Source organism: Saccoglossus kowalevskii, chromosome 18 (assembly GCF_978046115.1).
Source record: "Saccoglossus kowalevskii chromosome 18, keSacKowa6.1, whole genome shotgun sequence".
Classification (NCBI taxonomy): domain Eukaryota; kingdom Metazoa; phylum Hemichordata; class Enteropneusta; family Harrimaniidae; genus Saccoglossus; species Saccoglossus kowalevskii.
Window position 1 is genome coordinate 21,375,481 of NC_140658.1, and position 20,669 is coordinate 21,396,149.

A 20,669-nucleotide genomic window follows, 5' to 3' on the forward strand; every position below is an offset into this window, starting at 1 on the left:
TTTTTCGGTACACTTTCACTAATTAATTTTACTCGGATAGATTTTGCTGTGAAAATAATCCAGGGAAATTTCATTAAACAGTTATTCATAAAAGAACAGCAATATCATTCTGACAAAAAATCCAGTTCAAAACTTCTGTTGGTGAAACCCGTATTCTCTTTATAAGGTTGGCGTTCTTCACAGTGACGTGGACAGTCAAATGGGGGTAGTCCAGAACACGCATATTTGCGTAGCTATTCTGTTATTGCGATAACTTCAACATTGCTCGGTTCCTTATTTCCTGTAACACCACATCAATCACATGTTGCTGTGACCAATTTATATTTACTACATGCTCGGTCATTCAATCCAAATGTTAAGTTGTTTGGATTGAAACCACTGACCTCCACGCCTTATATCTAAGTCCACCTATAACATAGCAACTTATTAATTTGTTTAGGTGTTTTTTTTTCTAAATCAACTTCGATTTAGCGACTTTGCGCTTGACGTTTGCTTCATTTCCATAATTTTCTGTAAGTTGTTCATTGATGTATACGTGTTGGTATGACTGTTGTAATCCAGGTTTCAAGTCGGCAAGTGCTATTTATTTTTTCACATCGAACAAGGCATGTTAGAAATTGGCACAGGGAACCAGAATATAATACCCGTGTTCTAATAACAGCTCCACCAACGACCATACAATGCAACCGTTCGTTTCCTGAAAGTATGCGTAGATGGCGTAGTACAAAATATTCACTTCCGGTTCTCCCCACACTCTAAAAATAGCACTTCCGGACTATTCATGAAGATCGATAAATTTCTTGCTACTGCTACTGTCCGCTTTCTGGAATTTAACCGCAGTGGCAATGTCCGCAGAAGGCGCCACAATGGATTCGCATGTAAGCGAGGAGAAATCTCACTCACCTGTGAAGATGGAATCGTATCGCGGTATAAAAATACAAAAATACAGCATTTTTGATTTCATGTTTACGATGGGCTCGATGTTGACTTTTTTGGCCGATATTTGCACTGACCTGTTGGTGTCAGTACAGTACCTGACCGACGGACACTACTGGTGGAGCGGACTGACTTTCAGCTTTGTTTTTATCCCGTCCATTATAATGCAACTGTTTAGTCTTCGGTGGTATGTGTCCGATCATCGAAATACCGATGACCAGGAAGACGGGAGCGTCAAGAAAACTAGCACATGCCTGGAAAAATTCTTTTGGGCTCTCTTTCATGTTTTGCAGCTCGGTCCATTGAACAGGTGAGTAATCGTGAATGGGTAGCTTGTCAATCCGTTTACAGGAAGTCACAGAAGTATTGGGACAGCACTTGCTCGCTAATTCACTGACAACTTAAAGGTTTTGACAAAGTAGATTTGACCTTCGCAAACAATTTTGCATACTTTTCAGCCTTGTATAACCTCATAAAATTATTTAGATATTACTAGCATTTTATGGTGGAAAAATGATCGGTAACATTTAACTTGTAGGTCATCTGCTTTAGTCAAAACCAATACTTCTGACACTTGCTGTAAATCTAATTTAGGTTGAGGCTCCGATTGCTTTTAAATCCAGTGGCCACTGTATATCGCCTCACATTTTTTCACAGACTGAAAAAAAAAAATGCTTGAACAAACAATCGCTTGTCATGTTTCTGCTTTTATTTATTAACTTATTAATAGTTATATTGTATTAGTCACAAAAGACTACATACAAGTGTTGGTTGGCAGATGGTTGTCAGAATCATTACCTATCAAAACAGAATGACCACCAACGCCTCTGCATGGTTACCATAACAACAGTCTTTTGTTATTTACCTTGTTACATGCATGTTTGTAATGGTATTCAAACTTAAATTTAAAATATTATTTAATTTTTTTCTTTATCTAAGCTCTCCTTAACGTCAAAACTCAATTTTGTCAGGACCTTGAAAACATTTGTACTTTCCAGGAACCACTGTTGGTTGAGTCAACCCACCTTGGATCAATACACATCACATATCAACCATTGCTTTGCACTGATAGACATCACCAAAGAGAATAAGTGTCCTAGAATTTTTTTTGCTGCAAATTATTTTTTTCCTTCACTAATAACATTGAGCTAGTCTGTTTTTTCTTCAGGATAATGTTTGAGTCCTTTTTTGTGCATATTATTTTTTCTAATAATCAACATATAAATTTGTTAATATTTAAACAATGAATACAAAATCAATATGAAAATGAGAGAACTTCTATGATTTGAAAAATTACTATAAAATTCTGCATTTACAGTGTACTTTACATGTGTAAACTGATCGGATGGTCCAACTCTGTTACATCTTGTGATAAAGTGTTATTTAAACAAAAGTTTGTATAAGGGACGACGTCAAAAGATCAATGTCAGATAAAAAAACCTTAATTCTTTTAGTTTTTTCCCAAAACCCCCCACCCCCCACTGAAATTTAATTGATAAATATTGGTCATGGCGTCAGACTACATTAACCATTAAATACAAATTGATAATTGGACAGTAGTATGGCATAGCAGTTGGTTGTAATAATGAAGCGGAATATACGCATGCACAAACTACTTTTCAGGGTTTTGCGCATGCTCTAGTTCCATGACCAGAAATTGACCTCATTTGACGCACATATTCACACTCGGACCAAACCATTTTCTCGTCTTGGATGCGTTTTTTTTCATTTTTTGTTATTTTTGTCTATGATTGGATAGAAAAAAACTAACTACAAATACTCCAAGGTTGTTTTGACTTCATTAAACAATAAAATTGTTTTTGTAGGATGGAAACTTTTTGAGGTCAAAACCCCCCACCCCCAAACTAAAGCAAATAAGTTTTTTATCCGACATCGATCTTTTGACATCATCCCTAAAGAGATGAGATAAGATAGTTCTATTTATATAGAAAAATTATACATTTCTATTTGGGCTTTTAATAATATACTAAGGTCATAAAAGGCAAAAATAAATCTAAGATGTGCAAAAGATTATATTCCCAGTTAGTGGGAAACCACTAATACAATGTCAACAGTGAACCAGAGTACACATCCCATGTAAGGATACACAATGGGATAACACTCATTCCTTTGGAGTCGAGCAAACAATGTCACAAAAAATAATTGTATCCAAGCTTTCAGAAGATTCCATTAACGTCAAAGCGAGGGAGTCGTCATCTACCAATGCAGTAGACGACTGTCAAACAAGCGTCTACCCACAAGTGTTTTTGTTTTCAGTGTGCATTATCATAGCTTAGGACCCAATTCCTGTGCTTTAAATTACGGACAGAGTATGATTTTGTTACATTTATGGTTATGCAAGACTGAGGTATACTTTATTTGGTGATGTTCATAACATGTATTTTTATAATTTGGCAAAGCCTTTACTAGTAAAATTTTGTTGCATGGGTTCTTGCAGCAGGTAGTCTCATTGACTTTCTTTGTTTAATTTAGTTGTCATAAGCGCACTCAAATATTGAGTGGTATACTGTAAGCTTTGTACATATACATATCAATCCATGTACATTGCAGTTCCAGCTTAACTGAACACCTCAGCTGACTTCACCTTTTTTTAAAAACTTTTTTTTTTAAAGTAAGAATCCTAAAATATCAATAAGTTCAACTTATTTTCTGTAGTATTCACTCAAGTGTAAATATGAGACATTTATGTAGATTTCTTATGCACTATATGTATTTAGATACCGTAGTTTTGAAAGCATTTAAGCTAGCTAAAAGTTACACTTGGACTGTGTGTTGTATATGAGTGACACCCAGTACATGGAAAAAACTAATACAACCAAAACTTGAATTATCACTGTAAATGCAGCAAATATATTAAACTAAATTATGTATTTCTAAGCCCAAACACAATGTTTTGTTTAAGACCCTACATAAGTGATGACTGCAGTCATTTGAGATGTTTTTAAATTGTACACGTATATTCACTCCTTTTTATAATGTGATTGCATGATTTAATGTCAGTGTATTTGTGGAAACTGAGATTGAAATCATTTTGCTGATGGGTATTATTATTGAAAGTCTTGGTATTGAGCTGTGGATCAATTGTATATCACTATAGGATTAGTGTTCATCCCTATAGGATTAATACAGCTGTATAGTGTTTCTATCAGATCACCCACAAATGCTCCTTGAATACCAGTGTTCATATACATGTACCAGAAACACATGCACATGTTATAAAGTACTCTTCAAATGTTTTATTTGTTGAGATTTATTTTTTCTTCACGTATAGCTCCATGATTCTCAATCCAAAACATTATAAAACCTCAATGGTATTTAATCATAGACATAGTATAGTATATATACTATACTATGTCTATGATTTAACCTATACTTAAAATATACATGTACTTGAGTATGATTATTTTTCTACCTCACAAACTCTTTGTTGGTGCGGAATCACTTCACATGAGAAAATGTTCTGTCACATAAACCAAGTACTAGTGTGTTACAATATAAAAACTATTTAAAAAAGATTAGTTACTTATTATTTTTATTTGTAGAACGTGTTATAAATCTTTCTACAAACCCCCCTCATTTTTTTTATTTGAAAGCCAGTCTGTTTAACAGTCTGTATAATAACTGTGTAATATAACATTTTTTCAGAAACAAATTTGTTGTATTTTTCCTCAAAATAGGCTAATCTCCCAGTGTAGTAAGAATAAGAAAATTCTTAATGTTTTCAAACTACTTTAAACTAGAAGTAGATTTCACATCTACTACAATGTAGTGCTCTTTGGGTTTGTCATCTAATTAGCATAACAATCACTATTCTATTTTCCATTGTTATAAATTTTGAAATTGAAAGTGAAAAACTTGGCGATAGTTAGACTGGCGCAGTCGAGGCGATTAATTTGTTTTTGTAGTTTAAATAAAATAACAAATTTTGCGAAATGTGGGTGTTAGCGCAAAATCCTCCGTAAATGGGGGTGATTTCGCGCTAACACCTCCATTTCGCGATTTTTTTTAATTTTATTTAAACTACAAAAACAAATTAATTGCTCCGCCTGCGCCAGTCTAGGCGATAGTATGTGTATGAGGTGTGCCAGCTTACTCTCGTATTTAGTGTTATATTGTGTTAAATATTTGTCTGAACATAAAATTGTTTTCTTTGTATTTATGAATGAATATATTAGTATGTAGGTGGTCAAAACTCTCCATTAACAGCTTTTATTTTGAGCTTTGTCTCAGTTCAATAAAATGTATTGTTCAAAGGTAAAACTGTAATTCTTTTAATAAAATTCCTTCCTTTGATTTTAAGTCAAATTATGCGTTTAATTCATCTTTGCTATTTAAAATTTTGACCATTTTCTCAGAATAACACGTGTATTGGAATAGTAAAAGTAATTTGTCATTGGTGATTGACAAAAGGTTAGCAGTTAGCTACATTATTATCACTGGTAATTTATCTTTCCTATTCCAAGCTTGGCTAGGCTAGTAGGCTAATTTGCATGTCTGGTTATTTACGTATCAAGTGATTGATTTTTTTTAGTACTTAAAATAAAAATAAATATGCCAATCAGTGACTGATTCATTGTCTGACTGAGTTATAATTGATTGAATAATTAATTATTATATTCATTTTTCAATTAAAGTAGGCTTTCTTTATCGCCAATATAAATTAATTGGACCATCCTTCGAAACACATTTGTTTTAATTTATTTTAAATTAATTTGATTTTAATATAATTAATTAATAAATTCATTTGAAACTTATTCTGTGATATAACATTACCTGCTGACATTGTTTTTTTTCATTTATTTTGGATTATTTCAGCGGATGATCTGTAAATTATTACTGGTACCCCTAAAGTTCAATCAATTGTGGATTTTCTGGCTCCCCCAAGTAATAAAACTGTCATCACGCATCGACAAATGGTATCCCACCAACCCTTTTATTTGCATTTAGTTCAATCAAAGTAACATTTTCTGGCTTAAATAGGTCACTGATTTTAAAATCACAATCTTCTTTTAAAATCAGTAAATAAAAACTGCCATCTTATTTATTAAAAAGTTTACCACATTAATTTTAGAAAATACATTGGAAAATGTTTTTTTTGTATAGTGTGGTTCAGTATTAGGTTTGGTTTATTAAGGAAGAATATAAAGATAGTGAAACTAGGATGGTATGTGATAGGAATTCTATTTGTATGATGTCATGAAAATTATTGACCCTTTGACCGCTAGATATTTTTTCCGCCAAAAAAATCAGCTTAAATTTTTACACAATTTACAAAGTTTTCATAAAATTTCAACATAATTTTGAACCATACATGTACAAACAGTATCTGACATTTGCTTTTAGTTTTTGATAGAATGGTTTGTCAATTTTTATCAAGATTTCAAGTCAGACTATACCAGAATATTTTGTGAATGGAAGCAAAAGTTGACAATGGCACTTAAAGGGGAACCGCTCAATCCCATGGATCGTACACGTGCTCATGGGTAATTAACTCCGCCTCTATCCACTAAGTAAATGAATGCTTATCATGCTCGCTTACTCAAACTGTGATTGACAAGCATTTTGCATATATTAGTCGCCATTTTAAACTCAGGATTTTCACTTGTCGCGGCACGTTTCGATCAAAAACAACATCTTGTATACATCAAAAGCCCAACCAGACAAGTGTAATCTCTAGCATACATATTCATGCCCCCGTAGAAATGTATTTGGATCACAGCTTGATCTCTAAACATGGTAAATGGCACATTTCACGGAGCTCCTGTCACGATGTGAGCGGCTTGGTTCGGATTAGCATACTAATTGCGGTGGCCATCTTGCCCCTATTTATAGTATCGGTTCCCCTTTAAAGGGTTAATAATAGATGAGTGGGAATGTGAACTATGTCAGAAAAATATCAATGAATGTGACAGTGTGCGTAAACACATCAGTTCCTGTCTAGTGGTGTCATGAATTATCAGCTTCTTTGTGACCTCACCATTTTACACCTGTACAGTACATATTAATAAATCATAAATTATAAATATGATTTGATTTTGCTGATTAGGTAATAACTGGTTAGAATTTTTAGAAATTTTGCATAAAGGGGTTTAATACATCAGTACCGTTTACAAATAAGTTGCATTTCTTGTGCATCAGTGATTGTAAAGATCCCTACTGTTTGATTCAGTGAACTGCTTAAAACTCCAATAAAGCATTTTTAACCTGTGAGAAAAGCTTATCCATCAAATCAAAAGATGACACTGGAGGTCTAATAACCACAAAATACCCTGCACATTGTACTTATGTCTAAGCAATAGGAACACTTGTATATTAAAGTAACAGAAAATATGGCTAAATGAACAAATATTTCTAAACACAGAATGGAGATCCCCCCCCCCCCCCCCACTGAGTTGTACTCTTCGGTTTTGAGAAAACATATAGTAATAATGGTTGAACTACAGATTTGAAAAATGATATCTATCGGTAAGCTAGTTTTCAAAATATATTTCCGTATTTCATCTAAGTGCTAGTTTTTCACTACATTGAAGGAAGTACATGAAATGAAAAAATACAACATTGGTGGAATTACCATAGCTATTTTGCAAAGAAATAATTTTCAGTTCATTTGCCTATATTTGAACTTTAGGGGTACCGGTAATAATTTACAGATCATCCGCTGAAATAATCCAAAATAAATGAAAAAAAAACAATGTAGGCAGGTAATGTTATATCACAGAATAAGTTTCAAATTAATTTATTAATTAAATATATTAAAAAATCAAATTAATTTAAAATAAATTAAAACAAATGTTTTTCAAAGGATGGTCCAATTAATTTATATTGGTGGTAAAGAAATGTGATGGTGGTAACATTGTTGTCACAAAATGATAGTAGTACATCATGATAGTAATATGATAAAAAAGCCATGATGTCATGACATACAGACAATACCACATGCAGGGTGTGATTCGTCTAGACATCTACAATGTGAATCACAGAATCAGATACGCAAACACTATTGTCAGATTCCATTGTAGCTACAAAGTGTTTATCAGTTGGTACAAAATGTAGGTCTTCACATAAAACACCTGCGATTCACATACTTACTGAACATCAGCATTTTGCTGGTATTTTTTTTTTAAACATGCCAATTTTGTAAGATAATTTAAGACAAAAGGACTTATTGTTTTCTGTTAAATTTACTGTTTTACACTGTTCCTTGACACTAGTTGCCATTTTTGAAAAAAAAATTCTGATTTTGAGACAACCGATGAATCAATTAAACATCCTAGTGAGCCAAGATGTGTTTAAATTGCGACCTTTTCGTCACCAGACTTTCTCACCCACAAATTTCTATACTTTTTTCTTACATTCTACAATATTTCTGAAAATGAACCCTAATTTTGGAGCCAACAGAAAAATTTGAGTCAATTTTCGATTTTTGCTCAAAATATTTGGCTATTTTTGTCCCAATCTTCTAAAGGAAAGTGCAGACTATAAACAGGTATTTTTGATGAACAGTGGGAACTGGTGGTGAAAAGGATAAACACTAGCCAAGATGTTGATGCATATGAATTTTTTGTATGAATTTTTTCTATAATTTCTTCATTTTTTTTGACCAAATTAACATAAATTTCCCTTGGCCTCAGATCTTATGACATCATACAAATAGAATTCCGATCACATACCATCCTAGTTTCATATCAAAATTATGAAAAAAAAAAAATATTATGCTGTTTATTTTGTGACTGCCACAAAAGTTGCTTGGAATTCAAAGGTTTGAAGAGGTTTTTCACATTTATGTAGGAGATTTCCTGTATGATAATTGTACACTAGCTTTTCAAAAGCAAAGATTGTAGTACTTTCAAATTGGTAGGGTGATAAAACTAAAATATTTTGTTGTGTTATTTTACGGGATGTATAAAAGTGAGTCATAAAGTTTTCGTGATATACTGCTGTTCTTTTATATGGAAGTCTTGAATTGATCAACAGGCAGGTAGAAAATTGAAAACATCAGCACAATGGCTGGCTTAACATTGTTAAGTGTCTTTCTTCCATTATGTCTGTAGGTACTTCACAACAAAGGGGTATAGACTGGGTCTTATTGTGTTACGTGCATGTGACTATGAGGAAATGGGGGAAATTTGAGTACACTGTCCAAAGCCTAAATTGAGAGTTCATGGAGCTGTATATATATACACAAATATGCTTTTCAGCTTGTGCAGAAGCAGTGACGTAATGTTTTAAACAATCTTGTGCACATTAATTAATTTGTTCAGTTGGGTTAGAATTATCATCTAATATATATACAGAGGTTTTTCGAGAAAAAAAACTGCAAGAAAGAGCACTGCAATTCAGCGGCGCCACCCAGTGGGGGAGATAGGATTCTCCCTACCAGGGTACGTGTAATTTTTGATAATTCTAAGTTAAAATAGAGCATTCTACATATATGTCTTCCTTAGGCCAAAATTACTATCAGACAGGTCACAGTTGAAGACTGTGGGCACATGTGATCCCTGGTCAATCAGAATTTTATGGTTGCCAGAAGATCCCATCCCCAGGGTAAGGGGGTGCATGGCCATGTTCCCTTGTTTAAAAAAATCCCTGATATACTGGGTATGTATTTACATGAATGGAACCTTGGTTAATGTCTGCAGGTGCTTGTGTTTGACCAGTCCTGGCTGACAGTAGTGCATTAAATTGCCTTAAATTATGGTCCCACAGCCCTGTCATGTAGTTCTGAAAGAGCTGAAAGAATAATAAAAAAACTGATGTCAAGGTGTTTTTTGAGAGACGTTTTTGATCTCCAGCAAACTGTATAATTACACATACATCATGACATTCTGGCATATTACAGATACATCATGACATTGTGGTATATTACAGATACATCATGACATTGTGGTATATTACAGATACATCATGACATTGTGGTATATTACAGATACATCATGACATTGTGGTATATTACAGATACATCATGACATTCTGGTATATTACAGATGCATCATGACATTCTGGCATATTACAGATACATCATGACATTCTGGCATATTACAGATACATCATGACATTGTGGTATGTTACAGATGCATCATGACATTGTGGTATATTACAGATACATCATGACATTGTGGTATATTACAGATACATCATGACATTGTTGTATATCACAGATACATCATGACATTCTGGCATATTACAGATACATCATGACATTGTGGTATGTTACAGATGCATCATGACATTGTGGTATATTACAGATACATCATGACATTGTTGTATATCACAGATACATCGTGACATTGTTGTATATCACAGATACATCATGACGTTGTGGTATATTACAGATACATCATGGCGTTGTGGTATATTACAGATACATCATGGCGTTGTGGTATATTACAGATACAGTATGACATTGTTGTATATTGCAGATACATCATGACATTGTGGTATGGATATAAAAGTCGGAAAGATAATGATCCTCAACATTACTATAAGATGATATTTGAATACCGGGATGTTACAATGTTACGTTTACTGGAATCGTTTATGGAATCAGCTCCACAATTAGTTCTACAGTTGTACATCATGGTGAAAATAGAAGATATTTACTGGTTAACAGGTAATTATACTTGTGTATGGTTTAAAAAATCAGTTTTAAATTCTCTAGTTACTTAGTTACTGAGCAAACCTCAATATTGCTGTTTTGACAGAAAATTGAGTGATGAGTCACAATCATAGTCGAAAGATGAACATGGCTAATAAATGATAAAATTGCTGGAAATTAAAAAGTGCAATAAATTGTCAATATTTACCAGTACTCAAATATGTTTCTTGACTTGCGGATTTTGCAATATTCTATTACATGTTTATTTTGCCACATTCTATTATATTTGCCATATTCTAATATATTTTGCCACATTCTATTATATTTGCCATATTCTATTATATTTTGCCACATTCTATTATATTTTGCCAGATTATAATATATTTTGCCATATTCTATTATATTTTGCCACATTCTATTATATTTTTTCCATATTCTATTATATTTTTTCCATATTCTATTATATTTTGTCACATTCTATTATATTTTGCCACATTCTATTATATTTTGCCACATTCTATTATATTTGCCATATTCTATTATATTTTGCCACATTCTATTATATTTTGCCACATTCTATTATATTTTGCCACATTCTATTATATTTGCCATATTCTATTATATTTTGCCACATTCTATTATATTTTGCCAGATTATAATATATTTTGCCATATTCTATTATATTTTCTCACATTCTATTATATTTTTTCCATATTCTAGTATGTTTTGCCACATTCTATTATATTTGCCACATTCTATTATATTTTGCCATATTCTATTATATTTTGCCACATTCTATTATATTTTGCCACATTCTAGTATATTTTGCCACATTCTATTATATTTGCCATATTCTATTATATTTTTCCATATTCTATTATATTTTGCCACATTTTATTATACTTTCCATATTCTATTATATTTTTTCCATATTCTATTATATTTTGTCACATTCTATTATATTTTGCCACATTCTATTTTATTTTGCCATATTCTATTATATTTTCTCGCATTCTATTATATTTTGTCACATTCTATTATATTTTTTTCCATATTCTAGTATATTTTGCCACATTCTATTATATTTGCCATATTCTATTATATTTTGCCATATTCTATTATATTTTGCCACATTCTATTATATTTTGCCACATTCTATTATACTTTCCATATTCTATTATATTTTGTCACATTCTATTATATTTTGCCACATTCTATTATATTTTGCCACATTCTATTATATTTGCCATATTCTATTATATTTTGCCACATTCTATTATATTTTGCCAGATTATAATATATTTTGCCATATTCTATTATATTTTCTCACATTCTATTATATTTTTTCCATATTCTAGTATGTTTTGCCACATTCTATTATATTTGCCACATTCTATTATATTTTGCCATATTCTATTATATTTTGCCACATTCTATTATATTTTGCCACATTCTAGTATATTTTGCCACATTCTATTATATTTGCCATATTCTATTATATTTTGCCATATTCTATTATATTTTGCCACATTTTATTATACTTTCCATATTCTATTATATTTTTTCCATATTCTATTATATTTTGTCACATTCTATTATATTTTGCCACATTCTATTTTATTTTGCCATATTCTATTATATTTTCTCGCATTCTATTATATTTTGTCACATTCTATTATATTTTTTCCATATTCTAGTATATTTTGCCACATTCTATTATATTTGCCATATTCTATTATATTTTGCCATATTCTATTATATTTTGCCACATTCTATTATACTTTCCATATTCTATTAAATTTTTTCCATATTCTATTATATTTTGTCACATTCTATTATATTTTGCCACATTCTATTATATTTTGCCGCATTCTATTATACTTTCCATATTCTATTATATTTTGTCACATTCTATTATATTTTGCCACATTCTATTATATTTTGCCACATTCTATTATATTTTGCCACATTCTATTATATTTGCCATATTCTATTATATTTTGCCACATTCTATTATATTTTGCCACATTCTATTATATTTTGCCACATTCTATTATATTTTGCCACATTCTATTATATTTTGCCAGATTATAATATATTTTGCCATATTCTATTATATTTTCTCACATTCTATTATATTTTTTCCATATTCTAGTATGTTTTGCCACATTCTATTATATTTGCCACATTCTATTATATTTTGCCATATTCTATTATATTTTGCCACATTCTATTATATTTTGCCACATTCTATTATATTTTTTCATATTCTAGTATATTTTGCCACATTCTATTATATTTGCCATATTCTATTATATTTTGCCATATTCTATTATATTTTGCCACATTTTATTATACTTTCCATATTCTATTATATTTTCCCCATATTCTATTATATTTTGTCACATTCTATTATATTTTGCCACATTCTATTTTATTTTGCCATATTCTATTATATTTTCTCGCATTCTATTATATTTTGTCACATTCTATTATATTTTTTCCATATTCTAGTATATTTTGCCACATTCTATTATATTTGCCATATTCTATTATATTTTGCCATATTCTATTATATTTTGTCACATTCTATTATATTTTGCCACATTCTATTTTATTTTGCCATATTCTATTATATTTTCTCGCATTCTATTATATTTTGTCACATTCTATTATATTTTTTCCATATTCTAGTATATTTTGCCACATTCTATTATATTTGCCATATTCTATTATATTTTGCCATATTCTATTATATTTTGCCACATTCTATTATACTTTCCATATTCTATTATATTTTTTCCATATTCTATTATATTTTGTCACATTCTATTATATTTTGCCACATTCTATTATATTTTGCCACATTCTATTATACTTTCCATATTCTATTATATTTTTTCCATATTCTATTATATTTTTTCCATATTCTATTATATTTTGTCACATTCTATTATATTTTGTCACATTCTATTATATTTTGCCACATTCTATTATATTTTGCCATATTCTCTTATATTTTGCCACATTCTATTATATTTGCCATATTCTATTATATTTTGTCACATTCTATTGTATTTTTCCACATTCTATTATATTTTCTCACATTCTATTATATTTTGTCACATTCTATTATATTTTGCCATATTCTCTTATATTTTCCATATTCTATTATATTTTCTCACATTCTATTATATTTTGTCACATTCTATTATATTTTGCCATATTCTATTATATTTTGTCACATTCTATTGTATTTTTCCACATTCTATTATATTTGCCATATTCTATTATATTTTGCCACACCCTATACTTATACTTTCCAAATTCTATTATATTTGCCACACCCTATACTTATATTTTCCAAATTCTATTGTATTTTGCCACATTATGTTATATTTTGCCATATTTCTGCAAATGGCCATATTAATTAAATTGAAAAATTATCAACATTTGTACATGTAAAACAGAGGTTCATTAATCAAAAACTAGTTTGGGTTTGGTTCTTCTTTTAAACACAGCCAGTCACATTAAATACTTTCAGGAAAATCCAGTGTCAAAATTGTGTTAGTCGGATACATTTGCTAAAAAAGTAGGTCATACATGTACATAATGATATCAGAACTTCTACTTCAGACTTGAGAGAACACCCATTTTCAAGTCCAAAATTGATAAAATTGCCTTGACATAATTTATGAAAATAACAATATCATAGAGCAAACTCTGAACTCCTGGATGAAATTCAATCACTGAGATACAAAGATAGCATAACTCAAGTCAACTTGTGTCACTATTCACAAAATAGTTTTATTTACCATCTGTGCATATTAATTAGGTACTTTGCATATCATTAACCATTTGAACACCAAAGTCAATTTTTGTCACCATTCACAAAATAGTTCTATATACTGTCTGTGCATATTTATTGGGTAATTTGCATATCATTAACCATTTGAACACCAAAGTCAATTTTTGTCACCATTCACAAAATAGTTCTATATACTGTCTGTGCATATTTATTGGGTAATTTGCATATCATTAACCATTTGAACACCAAAGTCAATTTTTGTCACCATTCACAAAATAGTTCTATATACTGTCTGTGCATATTTATTGGGTAATTTGCATATCATTAACCCTTTGAGCACCAAAGTCAAATTTTGTCACCATTCACAAAATAGTTCTATATACTGTCTGTGCATATTTATTGGGTAATTTGCATATCATTAACCATTTGAACACCAAAGTCAATTTTTGTCACCATTCACAAAATAGTTCTATATACTGTCTGTGCATATTTATTGGGTAATTTGCATATCATTAACCATTTGAACACCAAAGTCAATTGTTGTCACCATTCACAAAATAGTTCTATATACTGTCTGTGCATATTTATTGGGTAATTTGCATATCATTAACCATTTGAACACCAAAGTCAATTTTTGTCACCATTCACAAAATAGTTCTATATACTGTCTGTGCATATTTATTGGGTAATTTGCATATCATTAACCATTTGAGCACCAAAGACAACTTTTGTCACCATTCACAAAATAGTTCTATATACTGTCTGTGCATATTTATTGGGTAATTTGCATATCATTAACCATTTGAACACCAAAGTCAATTTTTGTCACCATTCACAAAATAGTTCTATATACTGTCTGTGCATATTTATTGGGTAATTTGCATATCATTAACCATTTGAGCACCAAAGTCAATTTTTGTCACCATTCACAAAATAGTTCTATATACTGTCTGTGCATATTTATTGGGTAATTTGCATATCATTAACCATTTGAGCACCAAAGACAACTTTTGTCACCATTCACAAAATAGTTCTATATACTGTCTGTGCATATTTATTGGGTAATTTGCATATCATTAACCATTTGAACACCAAAGACAACTTTTGTCATCATTCATAAAATAGTTCTATATACTGTCTGTGCATATTTATTGGGTAATTTGCATATCATTAACCCTTTGAGCACCAAAGTCAACTTTTGTCACCATTCACAAAATAGTTCTATATACTGTCTGTGCATATTAATTGGGTAATTTGCATATCATTAACCATTTGAGCACCAAAGACAACTTTTGTCACCATTCACAAAATAGTTCTATATACTGTCTGTGCATATTAATTGGGTAATTTGCATATCATTAACCCTTTGAGCACCAAAGTCAATTTTTGTCACCATTCACAAAATAGTTCTATATACTGTCTGTGCATATTAATTGGGTAATTTGCATATCATTAACCCTTTGAGCACCAAAGACAACTTTTGTCACCATTCACAAAATAGTTCTATATACTGTCTGTGCATATTAATTGGGTAATTTGCATATCATTAACCCTTTGAGCACCAAAGACAACTTTTGTCACTATTCATAAAATAAAACTCACATAAAACTTTTTTTTTCAGATTTTTTCCTAAATTTTTATCAATAGCCCAAAAGAATTATTTTCATTTGGTCCAAAATTATAAAAATAAATAAAGAAAAGTACATAAAAATGTTAGACCAAAATCTCCTTCATCAATAATTTAAAATCTCTTTCTTTCAAATACAATAAGAGGAGACAGTCCAGTCTACGAAGGTGTATATGATAAAGAGAAATATTGTCCACTTTCATAAAATGCGGGGGATTTTATGCATGATGCAGGTGATGTGGAAATACTTCTCAATACATGTCACACCAGCATGATGTGAGTGACTTGGCAGATGCGCATGTGTTTTGTGATAAAAATGTCAATTATTTAGTTATGCTTCACATGGTTGTTTATACATTCATGAGACTTGCATACTAAGAATACACCTTCTGTACATTGGTCGGAATTGCAAAAGGTAGAAATGTACGTCATCTTGGATGACATCTGACATTTGAGTTGAACATGTGCTCATAAGATCAGACTTTGTACTACCTTATATCCGCATATATTAGTTACTAATCCCTTGAGATAAATACCCTTCGAAATACACATGTACATGAATATCAATGACTTGTCTCACAGCAAGCAATCACATACTAAAATTGAATAAGACAGACATTCTCATCCTTAAACTTCTCCTGAAAATAGAATGTGTGAGCAAATTGAAAATATAATACATTTTCTCATGCTCTGTAATAAGATTTTTTGTCTATTTTACTATTTGTGAAATTCAGGAATATCAGATGTTTTAAGATTTTCTAATACTTGGCTGAAATATTATGAAAATATTTAAAAAATAGATCTTTTCTAATTTATTTTATTTAATCTGATTTAATTTACATCTGATTTATTGAATAGGTGCAATAAATTATATAATATAACCCTACTTGTCAACAGGTAGAATTGATATATCTAAGGGTGCAATAAATTATATTTCTGCTTGTCGATCGATAGAAACGATATATCCAAAGGTGCATTAAATTATATCTCTGCTTGTCAGTCAGTCGGTAGAATTATAAAATAAATTATTATTATACTGGTATCTTTTTAATTATCTTTTAAAATCCCACTAAATTTTATTTTTTTATTTTTTACCACAGTCATCTCTGCCTGCGTTTCCCTCATCGCCTTAGCCTGGGCATTGACAGCATACCACAAAGCTCTCAGAGAATCTCGCGATGATAAAGAAAACATTCAATACTGTGGCATACTGTTCCAGCTAATATGGCGACTCTTCACCATCGGGGCTCGCGTAGTTGCTCTTGCACTTTTTGCAACTACATACCTGTGGATTGTGTTCATTGTCGTTATTATACACTGGTTTGCGATGTTTATGTGGCTAGTGTTTCAAAAAACCCAATTCTGCTTGACACAAACAGAAGAGCTTATCTTTGATGCTGTCATCGGAATTGTTTATATTTTCTGCTATTTCAACATGAAGGAAGGACGAAGTCGATTCCGTATGTCTGCATTTTATAGCATTATTTTTTTGGAGAATACATTATTGATTTTTCTCTGGTACTTAGGACGGGACAAAGACTATATTTACACAATACCGGCAATATTAATCGTCACGATTGGATTTTTGATTGGTATAATCTTCATGGTGCTATATTATCTTCTACTTCATCCCACTGGTAATATTCAGTGCTGTGTACGACTACAAACTAAAAGTACGTCATTACATTCTATTCAGCTTGATACTGTTGTGGATGGACAAAGTGATCGCGTTGATGGTCTGCGAACAAAACAGGTTTTCATGAGTCCTTGTGAGGCACACTTCTTTAAGCGTCAGCATAGATCACTGACGTGGGGCGGTGGCTGGCAGAATATGCAGTTAGCTCGTAATAGTGCACATGCTGATACCAATAATGTCGCTGTTCATACATATAGTGCGTTGCCGCAGAATGTCATTTATGATGAAGTTGATAATGTTAGTGTTGATAGTCAGAAAGAGTGCGAGGCCACTGTCTAGTAACAGTACAGATTTCTCATGATTCCTTGAAATGTCATGTGATGTTGCTACCCACAATTCATTGCAATTCTTGATCAAGCATGATATGGTTGCAAATTTTCACAACCTTAGAAATTTTCAGTCACATTATAAGCTGCCCTTCACAACTACAATGTACACGCACGCCAGTACAATCAAGTCATTTTATCAGAGAGATTTAAGGATTAACTTATTTTCTTTTTGTGATGAGGAGCCTTATTTTTGTTGATTGAGGGCGGTAGTCACTGTGCCACGTCCTGTTCAGTATGGGACTCAAAGCGACTTACACAAGGTGTTTAAAACGCATTGTTTGTCATTTAAAAAACAAAACATGAGAATACAATATTTAGTTTAAAAAAAAAAATTCAATTCTCCTCGCCAAGATTTACTCAGGTACCCCCTGAGATGGCATGATATGCAAAGTCACCACCATTCATAAGTTGGTGGTGTGAAGGGGCTGTATTGTTGTTATGTTTTATATTTTTATTTATTAAATTATTTTAGCCTGAAAGCTGTTGAATGATAGTGAGTGCAATAGTTCCATATAAAGCTGTATTCTGAGATGGTGCTTGTAGGTATTGAAGTGTTTTTAAACATATGTTTAATAATCCTCACATATTTCCTGCAATTTCCACATACTGGTAATCCATTTTTTTTTTTTTTTTAAGTAAGTATTTAATTATTTTTCATATTCCATTTTATTTTTTTAATTGTATTATTTATTTGCTAGTTTTTTTTTTTCAAGTTTTTTTAAACATGAAAGCCCTTAGGATTTATGTGACAAAAATTAAAAAAAATACAAAATGAGATAAAAGTATGTAATAAAACTAATAATTACAAAATATTAAAAAAATTAAGTAAAAGTGAAATAATATATGTAAAAAGCATAAATTCAGTACAATACATCAGAGACTGTTCAAATCATACCATCAGATTCCTCAAATTTTATAAATTAGTGAAAAACTAATTGTCAACTCAGAGAATACAGTTAAAGTTTGAAGCTCAAATCTTATCTGAGCATTACAGTGTATAATCACAAAGTGCTGCATAAAACACACACACTAAGTGTATAAACAGGGTTCAAATATTGTTCGTGAAAACTTCTCATTGTTCATAGAAATTTAGAGAATTTAATAGAAATTGAGTGTTATACCATCCAGTGAATAACTGTGGTAAGTGAGAGTGTAAAATAGAATGTTTCATGTTTAGGCACAAAAACGTTTAAATGTTTCTTTTCTATGCTTCAAAAAACAATGCAGATGCTAGTTTTTTTTTTCAACAACAACAACAACAACAACAACAACAACAACAACAAATGAATTGTCATAAAACATTTTAATTGTTTATGAAAATTGGGAAAATAACTGAAAAATGACCCAGTAACTTGAATATTGTTTTCAGGCCCTGTGTTAAATATATTTACAAAAACAAAAACATAAACAAACAAGAAATGTGCAATGTAGTACAAACGTAAGTGGTGTTATAATTGTGTCATTACAATTACTGGTATAATTTATTCAATTTCCCAATCATATAGCAATAGAACTCAAGACTTTATATCACTTGCCTTTTAAGTCTGATTTTATAGTGAATATATCCTACTATTTATTGAATGTTTCTAGGGGTAGAGATGTGCATGCTGCAGTAAAATACATCACCATAAAATATATATATATGACCACTGTTAACCAATAGAACTTTTTAATTATAAATACTGTACTGTCTGTACACACTGTAATTATAGAAAACAACATATACGTTCAATGTACATGTACAGAATATTCTGCGAAATATGGTATATACGACAAACTGCTCTGATTCGCAAACGAAATACTTTTGTGAGTTTCTTGACTTCGCGAAAATCATGAAATTTTGTAGCAGTGAGGATGCTTCTAGGTGTCTACAACAGTGAACACAGAGTGTCAGTGACTTCCACACAATTTTGCCATCACACAAACACAATACAAAATCCTAGCAACAAAAATTAAGCGTTTTACAGTGTTCATGTGCATATGTGGAAGTAATATTCTGCCATAGATTATTGTAGTTTTAGTATTCGTTGTTTTTCGTTTCACTTTGCAGCATAATCAACACATGCAAAATTAAATAGCATCTGTTTACATCAACTTGCTACAGACTTTTGTATACAACTATAACAGTGTACAGGTTAAAATTATATTGTAATTCTACCACCTTTATGTAGATATTTAAAGGGGGGGTCGTCACCCGCGCATCTGTCAGATGGCTATAGGGTGTCACTGTTTACAAACAAGCGTCTACCCATGAGCCTTTGCATTTTTAGTGTGTGTTGTTATCGTCGCTTGGAACTCAATTCCCGCGCATGCGCAAGTGACGACCCCCCTGCTTTAAGGTATAAAGTGTCTTGCCAATTTGTATGTTCTAAGTATTTAACAATCCAACTTACCTATCACTATACACTATATTTGGACTATGTATCGCATATGCTCCAGTAAATGACACTGACCATAGTCAAAATAAGTTGCCTTTGAGTATGCAGTAATAACAATTACTGATTTAGGTTCTCTTCTATTAGTGATAGGCTTCTCACAGCAACTGTAGTATAATGTACAAAATACTGTAAATTGGGAAAAATTTATAGGGCTACTTTCGTGAAATTTTGATTAAAGTGTGTATAATTTCATCTGTTCATTGCATAGATCATTAATTT

General features: G+C 31.2%; 1 protein-coding gene across 1 annotated transcript; it reads left to right on the forward strand.

Annotated features, from left to right (window-relative positions):
- Window positions 1-866: 866 nt before the first annotated feature.
- LOC100373996 (XK-related protein 6-like) lies at window positions 867-17,962 on the forward strand. The gene is made up of 3 exons (XM_085492993.1): window positions 867-1,246; window positions 10,377-10,567; window positions 17,088-17,962. Exons 1-3 carry the CDS (start codon window positions 867-869, stop codon window positions 17,960-17,962), a joined length of 1,446 nt encoding a protein of 481 aa, XP_085349119.1.
- Window positions 17,963-20,669: the final 2,707 nt, after the last annotated feature.

Excerpts from the sequence above, each read along its gene's own strand:
- LOC100373996 (XM_085492993.1), top strand. The coding sequence starts at position 867 with ATGGATTCGCATGTAAGCGAGGAGAAATCTCACTCACCTGTGAAGATG. Across the intron at positions 1,247-10,376 it reads CAGCTCGGTCCATTGAACAG|ATACATCATGACATTGTGGT; the intron begins GTGAGTAATCGT and ends TGTATATTGCAG. Across the intron at positions 10,568-17,087 it reads AGATATTTACTGGTTAACAG|TCATCTCTGCCTGCGTTTCC; the intron begins GTAATTATACTT and ends TTTTTACCACAG.